Here is a 19,155-nt window from a genome sequence, read left to right as displayed (position 1 = left end):
ACAAAATAATGAAACGTGTTTCAATTGTAGATGAAACAAGGGCCGTTAGATGAATGGCTGTGATTGTGGTCTGCTTCCTTTGTCAACTGCAGGGAGTTTAGGCAGCGAGCAAAATTGCATTTCTGTATAATTCCAACTCTTGGTTTACCACTAAAGAATTGTGCGGTGTGTTAAGCCTCGCTTACACTAGAGGTTCTTCTTAAGCTTTTAGTTCTTTAATCTTTTAAGTTCTTAAGAAGTTAAGCTAAGTTTTTAATTTTTCAACTTACACTGTCAAGTGACTTTTTTTAAAAAAGAAGGCGGAGTTAGTTTTCATGCAAACGCAAATAAATATAAGCAGACGAAGTGCTATTTTTGTGTTGATGTTAAGCGTCATTAAAATGGATAACTACGATATTTACGTGTACCAGTGGAAACGAAATTGTTGTTGGATTCACAGCTCTTTTATTTGCGGTAACTCTACTTATAAAGAAATATCTTATTCGTAAAAGACATCCGAAATAAAACTACAAATATAAGAACCTTCGTGGTGGCACCAGTGCAAAAAAATTTACGAAGAAGTACGCACTAGCCGAATATTCCTATTGGCTAGAGCTTAAACTTTCCTAAAAGTTTAACAACTTAAAAGCTCAAATATCAAACCAGTTTGATGTTTAAGATATTAAGCTTTTACGTTATTAAGCTGTTAAACTTTCAAAAATTATTAGTGTAAGCCAGAAACTTAAAAGCTTAAGACCTTAACTTCTTAAAATTAAAAGCTTAAAAGCTTAAAAAACCTCTAGTGTAAGCGAGGCTTTAAACACCCTTGAAGTTGGCAAATGTCCTCCAATACTTATCTCCTAGTCTGAGTGAAGTGTGAGAGCCATAAACTGCGTCTATTCCTCGCAGCAAGTGTTCAACATCACTAGTTCTACTTGCAAACCTTCATCGCGGATGAGCTATTCCTGTTCATGACACATTCTTTACCGGCCAAACGTTGAAGTAAGGAGTCGTGTCCACCTTGCGGTTTTCACGCAGGATTCCAAGCCTTTGTTCCTCTTAATTGGAACAAGTCGTATCGCTGACATTTGTAATAATTCAATTTTGCATCGTACTCTGTGACTTAGGCGGATTATCAGGTGAGCTATTATCAGCACATTTTCGCTACAAAGTCATGGATGACAACTTAACAACGACAAGGAAAGCGATCAATGACATTTCAATTTATCTATATATTTTTTTTATTTAGCAAAATGCGTATAACATTTGGAAGAGAAAGCGTTTCCGAACGATCGATTTCTGGCTAATGGCGTGTAGAAAAGAAAAAAAAACACTGGAAGAAACGGAAGAGATTCTTGGACAAATACCCAGCAGTGGTGGTAAGGTTGAACAATTGCTAACATCTATAAATCAGACAGTTGTCACGAAGCATTTGCTGTTTTTAATTGCTTCCACTAATTATTTTAGATATATTTCGGTGTATCGGGTGGTAGATTATCGAACAGCTGGAAGCCTCTCCGAACAACAAACGCATTCGGAAAGGGCAAAGTCGTATATATAAAGAGGCAAAGTTGCCTACAAAATGGAACACTTGATTGTTAACCATTGAGACAACATCAAGGAATCTAGAAAATGTTTCCTTCTTTGCTTTTTTTGTCTAGTTGTCTTGTTCTTGCCTTTTTGTCCGGCAAGAGCAGAAGCGACAATTCGATCGCATTCGGTGCGAAATATTACCAACCCAATCCGTTAGCATACCTACATCCGGAAGTACCTAATTCTCCCTGGTATTCGCAGATGCGATATCTTTCGAGTGATTTCCAGTCGACAAGGAATCACAAACAAGGTACCGGTAGTATTTCTTGGATTATTTGTGTTACGTGTAGGCTATGCGACGTGGAGATAGATAGCAAACACTTTATCGTATTTAGGATTTGCTCTTCAAAGTTGACAATAATATTTAAATTAGCCATTAAGAGATAGTTTAGGCACAAATTAATTTTGAACTTTAGTCAAGCCATATACGGCAGCTCTCGTGATCAACTACCCAATGTATTATCCGCCCCGACCTACCAATTGGCTTCCACCGATTCAATCGCAACCGTATGACCAAACATACTACAGAGAACAGCAATTAAAGGACCAATTGTTGTACGACGAACAAGTCGCCGAAGGACTAGTTTTACTCAGCGGACCTCCAGGTAATGAATATGGAAATGTTTGTTTAATTTTTTTAATGTGTCTTAACCGTGTCTTAATCGTCACTGAATTACTGACATTTTGAATTCTATATTATATAGTCCACCCAACAGAAGCTGCTGATTATGGCTCATATCATCTACAGCCTACGTATTTCCAAACATCCGAGTCTGACACAGAGGCCCAGCAGCAAGCTCATGGACGCTTTAGAGGTGGATTCGCTCAAAATGGGGGACTATCAACGCGTATAAGAGGACCTCCTGGTAATCTAAATTGCTAATTCGGCTGTATTTCTTGAATCGATACCCGGAGTTTGGTTGTTGGCTTGAATAAGGGTAAATTGAGTGTGGAAGAACTTGCTTCGGGTTAAGCCTGCACAATAACCCTGGAGCGAACAAAAAGGCTCCCTACTACTAATTTTCTATTGCTGTAGCCTACGTGAACAGCGACTTTTGACAATGAACATATTTTACGTTTTTGTGCTACGATTCATTTTAATCCTAGGACTATTTGATGAAGAAGATGAAGAAGCACCTGAATTTCGGCGAAACAAAGGACAAGATCCAAAGATCTTCGGTTGGAAATTGAATTTTCTACAAAACTTGCTCAAAGGACCGCCCGGTAAGACAATATGGCATTGAGTCTAACAGTATGTTCACGTCGTTTCAGAAAGAATACTTAATGTTTTCTCCTTTTGTTTTGTGTTTTTTTTTTTCCTTTTTTTCTTAATTTATTTTATAACTGTATGTTTAGGACCAACGGGTCCTACTGGACCAACGGGACCGACAGGACTAGTTGGGCCAGTAGGGCCAGACGGACCAGTAGGACCAGTAGGTCCAGACGGACCAGTAGGTCCAGACGGACCAGTAGGACCAGACGGACCAGTAGGGCCAGACGGACCTGCAGGACCAGTAGGGCCAGACGGACCAGCAGGGCCAGTTGGGCCAGTTGGGCCAGACGGACCAACAGGATAAAAATTTATTCAAACAGCACCGTTTATGTTTAACTATATGTAACCAAAAACAAGCATCCTTCTTTCTTGGTATAGGTGTTAGGTGTCAGCTTTTTAACAATTTTTTCATTATTTGGGCAATAGATGTAACAATACTAACGCTATAATGGGATTACGGCTTTGGCGTAGTTAAGTTGACTCATTGTTTATGTTATATTCATGCATATCAAATCCGGATTTGCCACGTCTACTTCATAGTTGTCGAACTAAACCTGTATGGAATAAATGGCAGCAAATCTAATATTATACCCCAAAATGTTCTCTTGTTTTCATTTTTAGCAATTGCGGCTATTGTGAGTGGAAAGCCTACTGCTAATGCAAAGTTCCTTGAAGCATACTTGCTCCTTAATTCCTGATGTAATTTAACACACAGGATGTAAGATGATTAAATATTGACTCAGAAGAGATGAAGCCTCCCGGAACTGGAGCCTGATGTTCCCATATTCTTTTATTGGTATAATTCATGCTTTTTGTATTTACTTCGTTGTCGATGGCTTTTCCCCCCAAATCAATCAATAACTCACAAATATCCAGCAAAAAAAGCTGTTTGTCGTCTGTTAATTCAGTGAGTTGATTATGTCTAATTTTGGTCGCTAATGTGATTGTGATGTTTCACCACAAACAATCCGTATAGCTTTTAACCTTTTATGGATCACTACGCGTATCACTCAAGCATATGTTTTGTATTTTCTGGCTGTAACAGTCTACGTTATGGCATTTATTATTTGTTTTTTCGTGAAACTACAAAAATGTGTTTTAAAAAAATGCAAATAATGTAAACAAATTGCAGACTAGGACCGGCAACCATGGAAATGTGCATAGGTCTTTTACGGCAGTACTTGCGATCCGAATCTGATCACTCTGCTTGCGATTATAGACTACAACATTCTATTTTTGTACTCCAGTACATTAGGACGACCTATTCCTTTTATTGTCATTTTGAATTTGGGCTATACGTTTATGTTCTCATCGGACAGTAGGCATACGGAACTAGGGACACCGGTACACGCATGCAAGATGTACACAACAGCAAGCTTCTATTTTCTTTTTTGACATCCTTTTGCCGATATCATCGTTGAAAGTATGATGATGTGTGGCGGGCGTCGTCGGATTGCCCATGTTAGTTTACACCATGGATAGCCTCCAGTAAACGTGTGCTCCACCCAGACGTTTGATTCTATCCTCAATCTTTCTACAATGCTGTGGCGTCATCTTGTCAGTGATGAATGCACGCATACAGCTGCTGCTACAAGGTTAAATCAACAAACAAAAATTTACTGCCTCCCAGCCATTCTATTTAGATACTACCAATAGGAGCACTAGTAGAGAAAACAAGTAGTCATCTGCTAGGGATGTACTGGCACTCCACAAATTTTCATGCTTTTGTTCACGAGGTGGAAAAAAAATCCATTGAAAGGCCAGCGATCTCTGCCTGCGGTTCACCTTGAGCTTTCGTTCACCTCCCAGTGGCTTCGTCATCGTCAAAGTTCTTGGGCCTCACGCTGTACCTACCGGCCACTCTTCGTGGCTAGTCGTCTATAATTCTTTCTCCTCTAAACAGAACGATTTTTATCCACTTTGAAATGTCCCTTTGGTTTGTGTCATTGGTGGCCTTTTATTGTGCCACTTTTTGTGACGGCTATCTTCAAATGCCGCCACCCTTGCCCGGTACCAACACCTACCAGCTGCGGATGCCAGGTGTCGTCCCTGAAAGGGTAAATTCCAAGCAAAATAATCCTTCTAATTAAGTTTCACCATTTATTATACTTAGTGTTTAATACAATCGAATTTTGTAGGATGATGATTACATCTGCACGGCCTTCAAATTGGACCCAGAAAAAGAAATGTACATTACTCAATTCCGGGTGGAAGGCACAGCAGAACGAGCTCATCACATGATTCTCAGTGGTTGTGCTGGTGTTTTTACCAGCTCACCAGACACACCTTCATGGTAGGCTATACATTGTTCTTACGTGGCAATTACCCTAAAGCGAATTCGACTATATATACAGTACCTGTAATTTTATAATAGGAATTGTGGCTCTCACGCCACGTGTACTGGATCGACGAGAATCTTGTACGCCTGGGCGAAAAACGCAGCAGGCACTCGTTTACCTCCATCGGTTGGCTTCCGCATCGGTGGCACGGGCAAATCACGAGTGAAATATCTAGTCGTTCAAGTGCATTACGCCACTAAATTGCCGCCAGGCGAACGTGACTACACTGGATTGGATTTGGAAATCACTTTTGAACCGTAACTCAATCATATTCCTGTATAGCTATTACATTCATTCACCTTCCAAATCAATCAGGCAAAAATACATCGCCGGCATTTTGTTAATGGTTGCGAGTCCCGAAATCCCACCGCATCAAGCAGGTAACAGAGTTTTACATATTTTCAACTGCTCTCTCTTGAACCAATTTTGAGCGTTAATAGTCGTCAATTCGGATTCTTGTTGCCCGCTTGACTCCACCGTGCCCATCAACGTTTTTGCTACTCGAGTCCACGCTCACGCATTGGGCACAGTCATCACAGCCTACAAATATGACCCCAAGGTAATGTCAGCAAATCACATTGTCCTGTATTTTCTATTGGCTACATTGAACTAGATGTCTTGGGAAAATTAGATTTATGCAAATTTTAATTCGATTTTAGACACATGGAACAGAACTGATGATCAAAGGAAACCCTCAATGGCCCCAAGCTTTTTATCCGACAACGCGAGAATTCTCTGTGGCCAAAGGCGATGAAATTTTGATTAGGTGCACTTACAGTTCTCTTGGAAAGGACACATACACTCGTTCAGGTACACGAGAAACTTGTGCTAAATTTAGAAAACAGCTTTCTCCTTCTTGAATGATTTATAACAACCATTTCACATTTTAAAAATACGATTAGGTGGTTCGGGAGCTGACGAAATGTGTAACGTGTACATGATGTACTACACAGACGCTGATAATGGAACAGAATTCCAGTCATGCGGTTACGTTTGCAACCCCGAACAAAATAAAGCCTATCCGGCTGACTCAATTGAACCTCCCCCACGCAACCCTGTCCTGGAAGCTTATGCCATTCACGGCAAAAGGAACCATCAATTGCGGAAGAATTCTAGCGACGTCCAGGATCATCCAGAAATCATTACTCAAAAGCGGAAGGGAAACGCAGCCGAACAAAAGGCGAACGTGGATCAATCATTCAGTCCGGTATTATTTCACTGCTAAAAACAAAGAAAAGCTTGTTCTACTAGAATAGTGTGAAGCATTCAAGTCAAACTCTTCAACAGCAAGTAGCGGTAGCAGCAGCAGTAGCACAGGAGGTCGACAATCAACGCCAAGTCGTTAATGTAGACCAGGAAACAACAAGCAGCAGCAAATCCAGCCAGGTTGCTGATGATAATGAGAAAGCCATTCGACAACAGAAACAACGAGAAGATAATTTTTGGTCCTTTTTATTTTTCTACCGTCGCTTTTTGTCGTAAGATAACAAGTATCAATGACATTGCAATATTACTCAACGTTCTGGGTGATTGGCAAAATTTTAACAGGGGTATTATGTTAAACGCATGCTCTGAATTTCATTACATTCAATTGTCTTCTTTGATCTTAGTTATAAAGCTGGTAAAGGAATATATTTGTGCTTTGCCCTCTTTGAGAACTGTGGAGCTGCCAGCTTTTAGACAGTTTTTGCGTGACAAGTGATGGAGTCTTATATTCGTCAAGTTGAATGACGCTGGAAACACGCAGACATCGCCTTCTAGCAGAGGGATTTAGATATGGCTTCCAATTCCCCATTGGAAAAGGGGGACTAATCATAAGGCGAACTCAATACCCGTTCGTCTGTGACGTCAGAATGGAGGAAAAAATGTTGTTGTTTAACAGAGCCATCTGTGAAGTAGAAATTCAACTGTAGGTGAAACACGCAATCGACCCGTTCCTCGTTTTAGTACGCAAGTTTGTTGTCAAATGCCAAGTGGCAGGTCAGAGGGAAGAAGAAGACTAGATCGAATGGCGATTTTGTGTTGCTTGGCTTGGCTGCTCCCGCGTTCCCCTTAGTCATTAGACCTCAATTCAATTAGCTGTAAATAGGCTGTATCTGGCTAAACATCCGGCCTCGTTCCAATTAACTTGCGTATCGTGTGTGTCGCCCAGTCGGGCGGTGTGGCATTTGTTTGCGTGGTTGGTCGACAGTCCTAACATTTTTTTTTTCCACTTTCCGTTTTCCCTCTTGGTTTTTTTCTTTTCACAAGCATTTAATAAAATGCGTCACATCAGTGGCAGCCTATTCGTCAAACGGCGAGATTTTCAGATGAAACAATGGAATTCCGCCCATCCTGCAGCCTCTTCATTTGTTTGTTGACTCACTTTTCCCAAACTGTTTACTTTAGTGTGGGTCAGGGAGGGGATAGAGCACTAGAGCTCTTACTCAACCTCTCCCTACTGTGAAAAGAGATTTACCAGAACTCAGCTCTCTATACTGTTTCTTGTTGTTGTTGCAAAATTCATTCCCCCCCCCCTGGCTCCAGTAGTGTTGAAATTCCTTTTCCGTCTGATACCCTAATGGGATGTCTGCTCCATTCCTGTGTCTGTTGCCGGTCAGTGTTACCATAATAGAATTATGGCTTCAATAAGGCTTCTTTTGGATAGAAATTTCCCAATGTGATCAGTACAGTCCAACACCTGAAGCCAAGTTTCATGTGCCAAAGAGTCGGTGAATTCAGGTCTATTTATCGTTTTCACCATGTTGATTAAAGAATATAGAATACCCTTGCCTCTTACTGTTGAAGAGTACAGGATTGCCCAACTCTACATGATAGCTGTGAGTATACTTCTCTCCTATTCAGTTATAGTGTCAATTAAACTCCTTTCAATTGACGGTTGCAGAAGAAAAGCAGAGAAGAGAGCTGTGGCGAAGGCAGTGGGGTTGAGATTTTAGTCAATGAACCCTACGCTGAAGGCCCAGGTGGGGCGGGACAATATACTCACAAAATCTTCCATGTTGGCAGTCATCTGCCTGGTAAACCAGTTTCAAGAATGTTGCCTCATTGATTTTGAATTGAATGATTTTTCCCCCCTCCTCAATGATGTATTTAGGTTGGCTCAAGGCTCTGTTGCCCAAATCTGCCTTCATCGTGGAGGAGAAGGCCTGGAATGCCTATCCCTACACCAGAACTCGCTACACCTGTCCTTTTATTGAAAAGTTTAGTCTGGACATTGAAACTGTCTACCGTGAGGATTGCGGTGACGTTGAAAACGTCTTTAAACTTAGTAAATCGGAGCTGAACGATCGAGCCGTCGGTGCGTAATGTCTATACATAATTAGCGAAGCGTAACTGACCTTAATGTCTATTTGACTGGACCTTTATATTTTTGGATTGGAGACAGATTTGATTGATGTAGTGAAAGATCAACTGCCCACAGCTAGCGATTACATCAAAGAAGAAGATCCCTGCGTCTACGTTAGCCGCAAAACGGGCAGGGGGCCTTTAAGTGATTCTTGGATTCAGGACTACTGGCGCGAATGCAAGGTTCGCTTAATCAGATCTTCGAGCTTGCGCATATTTTTATTAAAGGATAAGTTTTTCAATTTTCAAATTACAGGGCCAAAAATTGCCTCTGTCGAATGGCAAGGCAATCATGTGCGCCTACAAACTATGCCGAGTTGAATTCAAGTACTGGGGAATGCAGGCCAAGATCGAACGGTTCATCCACGACATTGCTCTAAGGAAAACGATGGTGCGAGCTCATAGACAGGCGTGGACTTGGCAGGATGAATGGTTCAACCTAACAATGGATGACATCCGCGAACTGGAAAGACAAACGCAGGAGGCGTTGGCCAAGAAAATGGCGTCAGCGACGACCACGACCAGTGATGGTGGACTGGAACAACAGCAATACGAGGAGCAAAAGAATAATAGTGTCATACCATCAAGTATGGTGCCAGCATCCCCAAACATCAGCGGGGAAGAAACTGTGGACAAGGGCAGCCAGCCGGTAGTTGCAGCGGTACCACAGGGAGTTGTTGCCACCACATCATGGCCCATGTCTTGCATTTCCGAGTCGAGCAGCGATGACGACGAGTTCTTTGATTGCCAAGACTGGCGTTCCGGTCAGGCAGGAGGAGCTCTGTCGCCTACCATGGTTCGTTGGAGCTCGATGGAATTGGTTCCGCAAGGCGAAGATGCTGACGAGTTGCTGGATCCGGCCGACAGAATCCAGGACGAACGAATCGAAGTGAGGATGGTATAAGTACTTGAAAGAGACGTTCGTTCATCATCATAACAGTTTCGCTCGTTGTTTCAGGAAAGAGACAGTATCTTCTCTGCTGGTTACTTGCAACGACATGCCAATCAACGCCGTCCGTCTCGTAAACTCGTCAACAATTTTTTACGAGCCAGCGGAAGTGGCCGTTCTCAATCGCCTAGTAGCACCGCAGGGGGGACGTCGTCACAACAAACTCATCCTGCCAGTGCTCTCATTTTAGTGTTTCATGGGGGCACCGTGCTGGACGTCTCATCCGAACTGGCCAATAAAGCCGCCGATTTGGCCACGTTCCGCAGCAATTTAGAGGCCGTCATCCGCCAACATTTCCCCAGTTTATGCTCGGGTCGTCTGGCCGTCCGTCTCGTCTCGTGCCCCACATTGTGCCCAGATGCAATCACCGTCCTCAACAGTTTGTCTTGCTCTTCTTCCTCGATGTTAGAACAAGGTGGATCGTCAGCTGTTCCACCTCCGCCAGACGCTTCTCATCCGATGATGGCCACGTCGGATTCGACGGCAGCTGATCCTTCCGTTCCAGTTAGTAGTGTTCCAGCTTCCGCCACCAGCTGCTGGCCACCCCTTGGGTGTTTGCCACTGTTCGCCGCCTCGTCGCCGGAATATGCCGACACAGTCAACCGGACGATTATGGCGGCCAATCTTGCCTATTCAGAGTTCCTCAAATCGCCGGAAGGTAGCGGCTTCTCCGGCTCAGTAGCCGTGGTAGCTGACGCGGCTGGATCCGTCCTCCTTTATGACGCCCTTTGTAAATCTTCGTCATCATCCGATTGTCACGACGGCGGAGTTGGCGACATTCACTCGCATTTCGGTGGCAGCGACAACAGCATAGCGGAAGAACCCGATCAACTGCAACACAGTCCAGGAGTGGTTTTCGAAGAGGATAAGAAAACCGACCACTTCTCCCTTGGCATATCCGCCTCCTTTAAGAATACGAGAACTCATCATCTGCAAGCGCCAAGCAATCGCCGGGCGTCGTCCGCCTCTGCCGGTGAACAGGGTCCAGGCCGTTGTATTTCAACTACTAGCAAAAATTACCTAGATTTTGAAGTTGGAGACTGTTTTCTACTAGGCAGCCCTCTCGCACTGGTCTTGGCTTTCCGGAAGTAAACATGATTTTCTTTTTTGTATATATATATTTTTTTTTTTTTTTTTGGTTTTTTTTTAAATAGTAATTAATTGTTTAATATGAATTAGGTGGAGTCATAGTCATGGCCAACATTGGCCCCGCCGTCCGCATTGTCACGGCATTTATAATTTATTCCATTCAATGGATCCTCTTTCGGCTCGTCTGGAGCCGCTTCTATCGGCCCGTTTTGCAAATACTCGACCCGTCTCTGTTCCCCGTTATCAACGCTATCCGCTAGGCGATGGCAAATCCGCCAATTTGATCGATTTTTTTCAAAACAATCCTCAATTGTTTCAAGAATCGACTGCGTCACCCCACCACCAACATCACCAGATGCTCGATAACAACGGATTAAGCAAACGACGGCAATCGGATGGATCCTTTGTCCACGGAAGTAACAATAGTCTCGGATCAGATTCTCTGGCAGCTCAAATGTCATCACGTAAGATATTATTATTATTATTATTGTTGTTATTTTCAAATCCCTCCACGATTTTTAAAAATAATTAACTTTTATTCCAAATTTGGCAGTTTCGCAGCGCTGGTGGGGTAGTAAACGACTGGACTACGTTTTCTACTGCCCGGATGGTTTGACTTCTTTCCCGCCTTCCGCGCTGCCTCATTTACTTCACGCTTCCTTCTGGGAGTCTGCCGATGTAGCGGCTTTTATCCTTCGCCAATTGATGAGACTGGACGGAAGCGTTGGGGGAGGAGGTTCGGCTGGATCTGACGATTATTACAGTGACATAAGGGACGCCAATGGTGGATCGTTGCCGTTCAGTCCTTCCACCCCATGCGAGAAATGGATGCGCAAACGAACGTCGGTGAAAATTAAGAATATCGGTGCCAATCATCGAGCAAACGATATCATTGTCAACGAAACGATGCCTCAGGTTATTGTAGCCAGGTACATTAATGAAATTTCACGATAATTATCTGCAAACTGAATTCAATCTTTGGGGGCGGGTGGGAATTAAGGTTTATGTACGGGCCGCTGGATATGGTGGCGTTGACTGGCGAGAAAGTGGACATTCACTTTTTGCGGGATGCAAATAATAGCGAATGGGACCTCATCGCCACGGAAGTGACGGACAAGACTGGTCGATTGGTCTGCACTTTGCCGCCGGATCGTAGTCTGCCGCTTGGACTGCATCCCATCAAAATGGTTGTCCGCGGTGACCACACCTACGCCGATCTGTACGTGGCCGTTTTACCTGCGCGGACGCAGGCTGTTGTCTTCAGCATCGACGGATCGTTTACGGCGTCGGTGTCGGTGACTGGCCGCGATCCCAAGGTGCGGGCTGGTGCCGTGGACGTTGTGCGACATTGGCAAGAGCTGGGCTACCTGATCATTTACACGACTGGGCGACCGGACATGCAGCAGCGTCGAGTGGTCTCTTGGCTGGCGCAGCACAACTTCCCTCACGGCCTGTTGTCCTTTGCCGATGGCTTGAGCACCGATCCGCTGCGCCACAAGGCCGACTACCTCAAGTTGTTGATCAATGACGTTGGATTGGAAATCAGGGCAGCCTATGGATCCAGCAAAGATATTAGCGTCTATACGAGCGTCGGTATCAAACCGGAGAACATTTACATTGTGGGAAAAGTATCACGGAAACATCAGGGCCAAGCCCAGTCTCTTATTGAAGGTCATTTTATCTATTTCATTATTATTATTTATTTATTTATTTTTTTTTTTTTTTTCAATTCTCTGAAAGTTGAATACTTATTCGTCTCATCAACAGGTTATGCCAGCCATTTGTCAAATTTGGCTCTACATCAATGCCGGCCAGCTCAGATCAATCCTTATCTCTTGCTACCCAGAGGTTGCCTGTCTCTACCCGGCCACGGAGCCCCCCTTTTACGTCGAAGGTGAATATCTAAATTTAAGTTTTATATTTTGCCTGATTTTTTAAAATACTAATAAATATGAAGCATGAAACGAAAAAACAAAATGTGTTAATGTTTTTGTAAACAGGCCGTGTTAGAAGTGGAAGAACAAAAGTGAAACGGTTCGTTTGTCTTGTCGAAAACGCATTTTTTCGTAGGCTCGTTTGTAGTTTTGTCCTAACAAGTTGAATGTTTACCACCATAACTAACGTTATTGGGATTTTTGTCTCGTTTGCTCACTGAAAACGTGCGTGTGTGTCAGATCGGCTAAACGTGCAACATCATTTCCGATCTCGACGGTCGTCACTGGAGTTATTTACACAACGTCATCGACAGCGACCATGGTGGCGACAACAGCCGTCACCAATGCTCCAACGCTGGCCAAATCCAGCTGAATGAGGTGTAACTCCAGAAAGGACGAGGAAAATTAAAGAAGAATAAAATTATGCAGCCAAAAAATGTTTGCCAACATCAACTTGAACCCTTTTGTCTCTCTCTCTCTCTCTCTCTCTATCTCCATTTCCATCTCCATCTCCATCTATCTATCTATCTCGTGTTTAATGATGTAGTTAACTGTCGTCTTTTTTCTCTAAATCTCATTCCACCTATCTTCAATATCTTCATGTTAGTCGGTCTTTGTGTTTGTGTCTGTCTAGCCGACTTGAAATTTCAGGAATTCTCTCTTTTCGTTTTCTTGTTGTTCTCGTTCTCCTATCCCCACTCTTCTCTCGTCGACGATGGCTGGCTTGACGTTTGGTTCAGGGCTCTTAATTTATTACATTGGGTTAATGGCGAGATAATTTCAAAGATTTGCTCCAACTATTCAAGTATTTATTCAATGGCTGAAAGGCCTTTTCCTCCATATAAATGACTTTTCGCTTGTCTTGTCGTTTCCTTTTTCTTGTGTGGAGAAGGCAGTGGTCGAGACAACGTTCTGTAATAATAAGTCATTGGCGCTATTCATGATCTTGAAAAAGGATTAACTCATCCGTGTTCACTACACCCTCTGATTCATTTCGTTAAAAAACTAAATTTTCTTTTTGGCATTGAAAGGGTAACTCTTTTTTTGTTTTGTTTATGCAAAAGAACTTGTCTGTGAGAGCTGTACGGTGATTTTCCCATCATTTGTTTTTGTTGTGATGCTTCGACCTGGCTGACGAAGGTGATTCATTTCAATAACATACTACGTATATATATATATATATACATACATATATAAATATTGTATTATTATTATTACCACTCATTAATAATAATATTATTACCTGTATTTACGTAACAAAAAAAAATGTGAAAACAAAAAAATAATATTTTTGTTGTCTGCTGTTGATTTCATTTTGATCTGTGGCTTATTAATCAATCCATCATTTGCAAATTTATTAGTACTAACTGTTTTTGTTTCTCAATTTCTGTCCTTTTTGGTTATTGATGTATGTGCGTATGTCCTGTATTTATTCGTCGTTAACAATTCCTATAATACGTCATACTACTACATACATATATAACTAATAACATCAAACAATAATAATAATAACATTTCTCGGTGAAAAATCAATTCTTTGAAGCATTTTTTTTAATTTTTTTATTGGCATGTTTTATGCAAAAGTCGATGTTTCTATCGATACTTTGCATTCGAAGATCGGCCACCAAAATTGTTCTTTTGTCGTTGGAACACCATTACAACCGTTCACCATGGCAATGCCACGTGGAAACAGTAGAATTGGCTAGCAATTAAAGTGTTTTTCTTTTCCTGTGGAGGTTTGTTGGGAAAAAGGTAAGAAATATTTTAGTTACCTATCTATTGGTTTTATACTGGCATTTAGTTGTTCACAGCCATAACATCTCATTTACGTTGTTTAAAGTTAGCATGGGTGTTGTGAAGGGAATACGAGAATAACGAATAGACGAGTCACGTTTACGTAAATTGAGTTCAGCGTTCGATTTGCATTAGTAAAACATCTCAACTACAACACTTTGGGAGCATAGACGACGTTTTTGTGTAACGTGACAATTGATGCATAGTTAATATTTATCTCGAGTCTGTACAAGCACGGGGCAACCTATACCCTGCACACAAGTATCAAATGCAACCTTGAAGTGACGTTGAAACGCAACGGGTGTGTGTAAACGTATTTTGTTTATTGAAATGGCTGGATGATGGACTGGCACATTCAAATGTAGACCTTTATCTTGCACACACTTTCAAGAGATGAACTATCCCTTTTTTCCTCACAATATACAGCGCCTTGCGATACGTAAAAGGATTTTGATTTATCGAGTCATCGATGTGATCTAATAGTTTTTAAACTAGATTATACGATTGAAAAGAAAGCATGGTTCGGCGGGCAGAGACGTTCGAGGATTGCAAAGAGTGCTAAAAAAAGAGCAACTAATTGATCTCAGTGGGGATCTGCAGATTCCTTTTTTTTCGCCTTCTAAACTATTAAAAGCAGTGCTGCCAATTTGATTAAGAAAAAAGTCCATCATATAAATGATTCAAGAAACAGAAATGGTAATACACTTAAAAGGGAGAAAAGGACTGAACAGAAAAGGTCGTATTTGATAGAGCACTTCAACGTGACAAAAGTAAATGGGGCTATTGTATTGTTACACTCAATTTCGTGAGAACAAAAGAAGAAGGAAACCTCACTATAGTCGTGGCGTAAGCAGCCGACATTTTACCCAAGAAAAAAGAAAAAATCATAAAAACATTTGAAGCGTATACGAATAGAATTTTATGCACTGATCTGAACCCGTTTAACCTTTACGAAATAGCTTATATACACTACGTAGAATTATTTCTATAGAAAATATGGTGCCAGTCGGATTAAAGAACTGCCTATATACAATTCTGCTAGGTCCATGTCTACCGATTAACCAATGACTATCGCCATGACATGGAATGTCCATTTGATGCAGTTTTTTAAGGATATTCAATTGAAGAAGAACACGACAAAAAGATCGGGTCGATGGGGACGCAAAATTGTGTTGCTGAAAATGTCACGTCTCTCAGTTGTCCCCTATACTCAGATGTGTGTTGCATTTATAGGCAATGTTAAGTGAATAGTTTACTTCTTTTGTACATTTTAATATTATTTTTAAGGTGGAATTTTGTTGTTCGACCAACTTTTGTCTTTAAGAAAAAACAGCATCGGATGGAATCGGGAAACTTGTGGGGATCAACGCATGCAATCATAATCAATTCACACAAAAGTCTTGATCCGCAAAAACATGTGTTAATAATGGTAACATTAATCTAGATCAAACTTTATGAACAGATCGTTGTAAGAGAACGATTACGTCATAAAACATTCACAGCAAAAGGCAGCCAATGTCAAATGTAATCGCCCACGTTATTTGTTTCTTCTTTTCAGATTTCCAGATTCATCACAAATGCAAGATGGCATCAACTTGGACAATGTTGAAATATTTAGAAAATAAAAAAAAATGTTTTCCCGCATGCCAGCCGATGTGTATTAAATTGACATTTGATAAGGATTCCAAAAACAGGTATATTTAAGTGGAGTCACCCGTGTTATTGAATAGAGATCAGGTGAAGCAATAGTGGCCTGTGCATGGGATACAACCCAACACCAATCATGAAACGAATTCGAAGAAGCAAAAAGACATCAAACATTTTGCTGCACTTGTCGTTGCTCTGAGATGCATTCTGACATTTCAGATGACATGGACACCATAAATTACGTATTACTGTAGTCTACTTTAAGCAGATTGCAATACATAAAAATTTTCTTTTAGGCACCCGATTTTCATCTTTAACTAATGCTGTGATTCGCATCATCATCTCTGCATAGAATTTGAACGAAGTTCTAGGCACAATCGAATGTTATCCATACGGAAATAGGGGGCGTGTTTACATCAAGAAAAAGAGGCAAATGTGAGTGGGTATCAGAAGTGGGTTTCCTTTACGGAGGCGAACCAGTCAAAAGTAGTCGGGCCAGCCACCGACTCCGTCAGTCGAACGCATCAACTCGTCCCAAGCGCGTCTGAATATTCCTTCAACTTGAACCACTGTTGTGCAGCCATCTCGCCGTCAAATCTATCCGCCAGAGATACACCTGAGTGTCACGTTGATTCGACAACATCGCCCACCTTTCATCATCCACCTTGTCACAGACAGCCCTGTGTAAATTGGTAACTATTTTCATGTAGCCATTAACACATAAAATATTTATATTTCTTTCTTTACTTCACATCCACTGACTTGTGCAAATAATCCTTTCGTAGTGGGTGTAACATGCACAGCGATAAGACATATGCACTTGACTACCATGTTACCTCTCTTGTTGCATGTGTCATTGTGCACAATGATATGATATCTCGTTACTGTATACAACAGATTTACCCGCAGGTGGATCGTCATTAAAAATAAGGTTTAGCAGCAGTCGTAGCAACAGACATCCGGAAATGCAAGAATTAACACTTGCATATTCTTTCGTATTTTGCCCTTGTGTAATCTATATGCAAAAACACTTATTCACGATTTCGTCTTTTAATAAAACTGTTAATGTTCTTGGATTTTCAGCAAGGTGATCGAGACCAACGAACGACCCGAAACAATAGAAACATGAACGGAGTGCGTTTCCTCTACGTCGTTCTCGGCCTGATGATGATCGTGAATGTTCATCAGGTTCGTTCGGATGGCGAAATATCCGATGAAGAAATTGACGACGAGTTGCTGAACGGTGCCTCGTCCTCTTCCGAAGAAGATGATAATAACAATAAGGGAATTGAATATTATTTAAACGCCGTGAAAGGTCTTCATCAACAGCGAAAGCGGCAAGAAGCAGAGCCTTTGGTTGCCAGCCGTAATAGCGCATCAACTCCCATCGCCGCACTTTATCGCCGAAGTGCGCTAAACAAGAATTTCATCCGGTTCGGACGCAGCGGAATGATGAAGACTGCTAGCCGTCAAGTGCAGCCGACGCCGCCCGTCAGGTATATCGCGGTTTTTTTTTTTGCGCTTTTTTTTTTTCGTCGCCTTTCGTCCTTTATTAAGTGAAAACCTCATTTCCCACCCATTCTTAACGCGTTGCTCGATCGATTCACTTATAAAAAATTCCGATTAGGTACTTATGTTCAATTTGAAACTTTTCGGTATGGCCGGGTTAGCTCAGTCGGTAGAGCGCGGGACTTTTAATCCTGAGGTCAAGGGTTCAAGTCCCTTATTCGGCGTGGAAATTTTTATCCTTTTAAAATATTTTACATATTTCAGTAAACTTTATTCGGAACCCAAAAGACCAAGATAACACAGCTGTGCACTTTTCAATCCATTTAAAAGTAATAATAATTGTATTCGATATCCTGGGAAAGAGAACAGGATGGCTCGTTTAATCCGGTTGCCAAGACGTTCACAGTTCGAATTCCCTTGAAAGCAAAACTTTTTACTACCACTTTTATCTGAAATTTCCAGTTTTACATCGCATCACGCATGCAGAGGAAGTCATTTTTACTATTTGGATGTTCTCATAATTGAATAGATATGAGATATCTAACCTTTCTTCAGACTTGCCCCGTATAGCACATTTAGTTATCAAGTTTGGGATAGAAACTTGTTACCAATTAAAATAATTAAAAAAAAAAGAGGGTTCAACTTAGTTTCCAAGTTCTGTACTGCTCTACGTATCGGCAATTTTTTTTTACACAAAAATTTATGTCATTAACTATAATGGCGTGTGTGGGAGGATGAAACTTATGTAACTCGATGTCAATCCCGAAAGATAACTTCCTACTACGTTGGACACGTTTATCGATATTTTATTTCTCACGACAGATTGATGGGGTTGAACGAATCGGATGGCAAGGATGAAGAAGAGCAATTGTCCCATCCTGCCCGTCCTTCCCGCAGTTTGAGATCCAATTTCATCCGTTTCGGTCGCAGTTTCTTTCCATCGGCCGCCAGTCGATCGGGCGCGACCATTCGTCGTTCCGCTCGTGCTCCTATTGCCCGTCGCCGCATGATGAGGCTTGTCGACCTCCCCACTTCTTTGTCTTCTTCACGTCGTTGAAACTAAACCTCCCCCCCTCCACCAAAAACAACAAAATCCACTCGGAAAAACAAAAAGCAGCCCATAATTCCGATTGAATGTATTTGACTTTTCCGTGCGCTATTTTACGTTCTCTTTTCTAATGTTGAATGTGGCCATCTTTTTTAATCGATGTTTTTCATTCTTACGTCTAATTGATTTAAACTTTTTTTAAAATTTTAATTTGCACCAAAGGCACAACATCCCCGCACCCTACAAACATATATGGGTATCAACTCACAAATCGGGCACTGCATCGACAGGAATTGAAAAGTCAATGGGTATTACACGTATAGAGGCTACCAAAATGAAATAAATTTAATTGGATACTATGAAATTAGATGATTATTTAAATTCTGGACAAAGAAAAAAATGTTTTTATTTATGTTGTAATGTTTGTTTTTAATGGCCGTGTTACATTTCAGTTGATATAAATAAACACCAAAAGAGGATGATTGGTTATAATTATTCCGAAATTTCCAGACACATTTTTCGAATTATCAGAAAACGCTTCCACGTTTCTATAGTTTCTGTAGTACTGCGACTGCGTCATCGTGTTGGGTCCTCTCTCCCTCTTTTTCCTCCCCCTACAGAACCTACGGTCTCCCCCCTACTAGCACTTTTGGTCT

The 19,155-nt window shown here is 41.6% G+C and overlaps 4 protein-coding genes across 9 annotated transcripts; all 4 read left to right on the top strand.

The window, feature by feature from the left end:
• Window positions 1-880: 880 nt before the first annotated feature.
• On the top strand, window positions 881-3,435 carry LOC116934175 (collagen alpha-1(II) chain). The gene is made up of 7 exons (XM_045176380.1): window positions 881-1,118; window positions 1,229-1,358; window positions 1,447-1,822; window positions 1,989-2,177; window positions 2,277-2,438; window positions 2,680-2,796; window positions 2,929-3,435. The coding sequence occupies exons 3-7, from the start codon at window positions 1,612-1,614 to the stop codon at window positions 3,147-3,149; spliced, it is 900 nt and encodes a 299-aa protein (XP_045032315.1). The 5' UTR covers window positions 881-1,118; window positions 1,229-1,358; window positions 1,447-1,611; the 3' UTR covers window positions 3,150-3,435.
• Window positions 3,436-4,625: 1,190 nt separating this feature from the next.
• Window positions 4,626-6,836, top strand: LOC116926049 (peptidylglycine alpha-hydroxylating monooxygenase). Its single transcript, XM_032932827.2, has 8 exons — window positions 4,626-4,902; window positions 4,984-5,138; window positions 5,220-5,441; window positions 5,500-5,564; window positions 5,625-5,743; window positions 5,844-5,994; window positions 6,087-6,391; window positions 6,472-6,836. Exons 1-8 carry the CDS (start codon window positions 4,771-4,773, stop codon window positions 6,664-6,666), a joined length of 1,344 nt encoding a protein of 447 aa, XP_032788718.2. The 5' UTR covers window positions 4,626-4,770; the 3' UTR covers window positions 6,667-6,836.
• Window positions 6,837-6,983: 147 nt separating this feature from the next.
• LOC116926035 (protein retinal degeneration B) lies at window positions 6,984-14,034 on the top strand. Of its 5 annotated transcripts, XM_045176360.1 has the most exons (12): window positions 6,984-8,003; window positions 8,069-8,201; window positions 8,279-8,482; window positions 8,570-8,712; window positions 8,786-9,418; window positions 9,470-10,566; window positions 10,658-11,031; window positions 11,121-11,496; window positions 11,568-12,238; window positions 12,335-12,461; window positions 12,568-12,601; window positions 12,742-12,800. In XM_045176360.1, exons 1-11 carry the CDS (start codon window positions 7,926-7,928, stop codon window positions 12,575-12,577), a joined length of 3,846 nt encoding a protein of 1,281 aa, XP_045032295.1. In that variant the 5' UTR covers window positions 6,984-7,925; the 3' UTR covers window positions 12,578-12,601; window positions 12,742-12,800. The 5 variants fall into 5 exon arrangements, with proteins under 5 accessions (XP_045032295.1, XP_045032293.1, XP_045032291.1 ...); XM_045176358.1 differs by lacking the exon at window positions 12,568-12,601 and having other exon boundaries at window positions 9,488-10,566; window positions 12,742-14,034; XM_045176356.1 differs by lacking the exon at window positions 12,568-12,601 and having other exon boundaries at window positions 12,742-14,034.
• Window positions 14,035-15,337: 1,303 nt separating this feature from the next.
• On the top strand, window positions 15,338-18,978 carry LOC116926070. Of its 2 annotated transcripts, XM_045176384.1 has the most exons (7): window positions 15,338-15,511; window positions 15,583-15,724; window positions 15,854-16,184; window positions 16,239-16,634; window positions 16,840-16,952; window positions 17,026-17,438; window positions 18,274-18,978. In XM_045176384.1, exons 5-7 carry the CDS (start codon window positions 16,908-16,910, stop codon window positions 18,506-18,508), a joined length of 693 nt encoding a protein of 230 aa, XP_045032319.1. In that variant the 5' UTR covers window positions 15,338-15,511; window positions 15,583-15,724; window positions 15,854-16,184; window positions 16,239-16,634; window positions 16,840-16,907; the 3' UTR covers window positions 18,509-18,978. The 2 variants fall into 2 exon arrangements, with proteins under 2 accessions (XP_045032319.1, XP_045032320.1); XM_045176385.1 differs by lacking the exon at window positions 16,840-16,952.
• Window positions 18,979-19,155: the final 177 nt, after the last annotated feature.

The sequence above is a fragment of the Daphnia magna genome, linkage group LG7, assembly GCF_020631705.1.
Source record: "Daphnia magna isolate NIES linkage group LG7, ASM2063170v1.1, whole genome shotgun sequence".
Lineage (NCBI taxonomy): Eukaryota > Metazoa > Arthropoda > Branchiopoda > Diplostraca > Daphniidae > Daphnia > Daphnia magna.
The sequence above is the reverse complement of the archived record's forward strand: the minus strand, read 5'-3'. Positions and strand labels throughout refer to the sequence as shown.

What these genes read in the sequence shown, in the direction of transcription:
- LOC116934175 (XM_045176380.1), top strand. Translation starts at nt 1,612, where the DNA reads ATGTTTCCTTCTTTGCTTTTTTTGTCTAGTTGTCTTGTTCTTGCCTTT. An exon ending in GCGTATAAGAGGACCTCCTG is followed by an intron (nt 2,439 to 2,679) that starts GTAATCTAAATT and finishes TTTTAATCCTAG; the next exon opens with GACTATTTGATGAAGAAGAT. An exon ending in CTTGCTCAAAGGACCGCCCG is followed by an intron (nt 2,797 to 2,928) that starts GTAAGACAATAT and finishes CTGTATGTTTAG; the next exon opens with GACCAACGGGTCCTACTGGA.
- LOC116926049 (XM_032932827.2), top strand. Translation starts at nt 4,771, where the DNA reads ATGTCCCTTTGGTTTGTGTCATTGGTGGCCTTTTATTGTGCCACTTTT. An exon ending in TCACCAGACACACCTTCATG is followed by an intron (nt 5,139 to 5,219) that starts GTAGGCTATACA and finishes ATTTTATAATAG; the next exon opens with GAATTGTGGCTCTCACGCCA. An exon ending in TTGGAAATCACTTTTGAACC is followed by an intron (nt 5,442 to 5,499) that starts GTAACTCAATCA and finishes CAAATCAATCAG; the next exon opens with GCAAAAATACATCGCCGGCA.
- LOC116926035 (XM_045176356.1), top strand. Translation starts at nt 7,926, where the DNA reads ATGTTGATTAAAGAATATAGAATACCCTTGCCTCTTACTGTTGAAGAG. An exon ending in TGTTGGCAGTCATCTGCCTG is followed by an intron (nt 8,202 to 8,278) that starts GTAAACCAGTTT and finishes TGATGTATTTAG; the next exon opens with GTTGGCTCAAGGCTCTGTTG. An exon ending in TCCAGGACGAACGAATCGAA is followed by an intron (nt 9,419 to 9,469) that starts GTGAGGATGGTA and finishes TCATCATAACAG; the next exon opens with TTTCGCTCGTTGTTTCAGGA.
- LOC116926070 (XM_045176384.1), top strand. Translation starts at nt 16,908, where the DNA reads ATGCAAGAATTAACACTTGCATATTCTTTCGTATTTTGCCCTTGT. An exon ending in CTTTCGTATTTTGCCCTTGT is followed by an intron (nt 16,953 to 17,025) that starts GTAATCTATATG and finishes TTGGATTTTCAG; the next exon opens with CAAGGTGATCGAGACCAACG. An exon ending in CAGCCGACGCCGCCCGTCAG is followed by an intron (nt 17,439 to 18,273) that starts GTATATCGCGGT and finishes TTCTCACGACAG; the next exon opens with ATTGATGGGGTTGAACGAAT.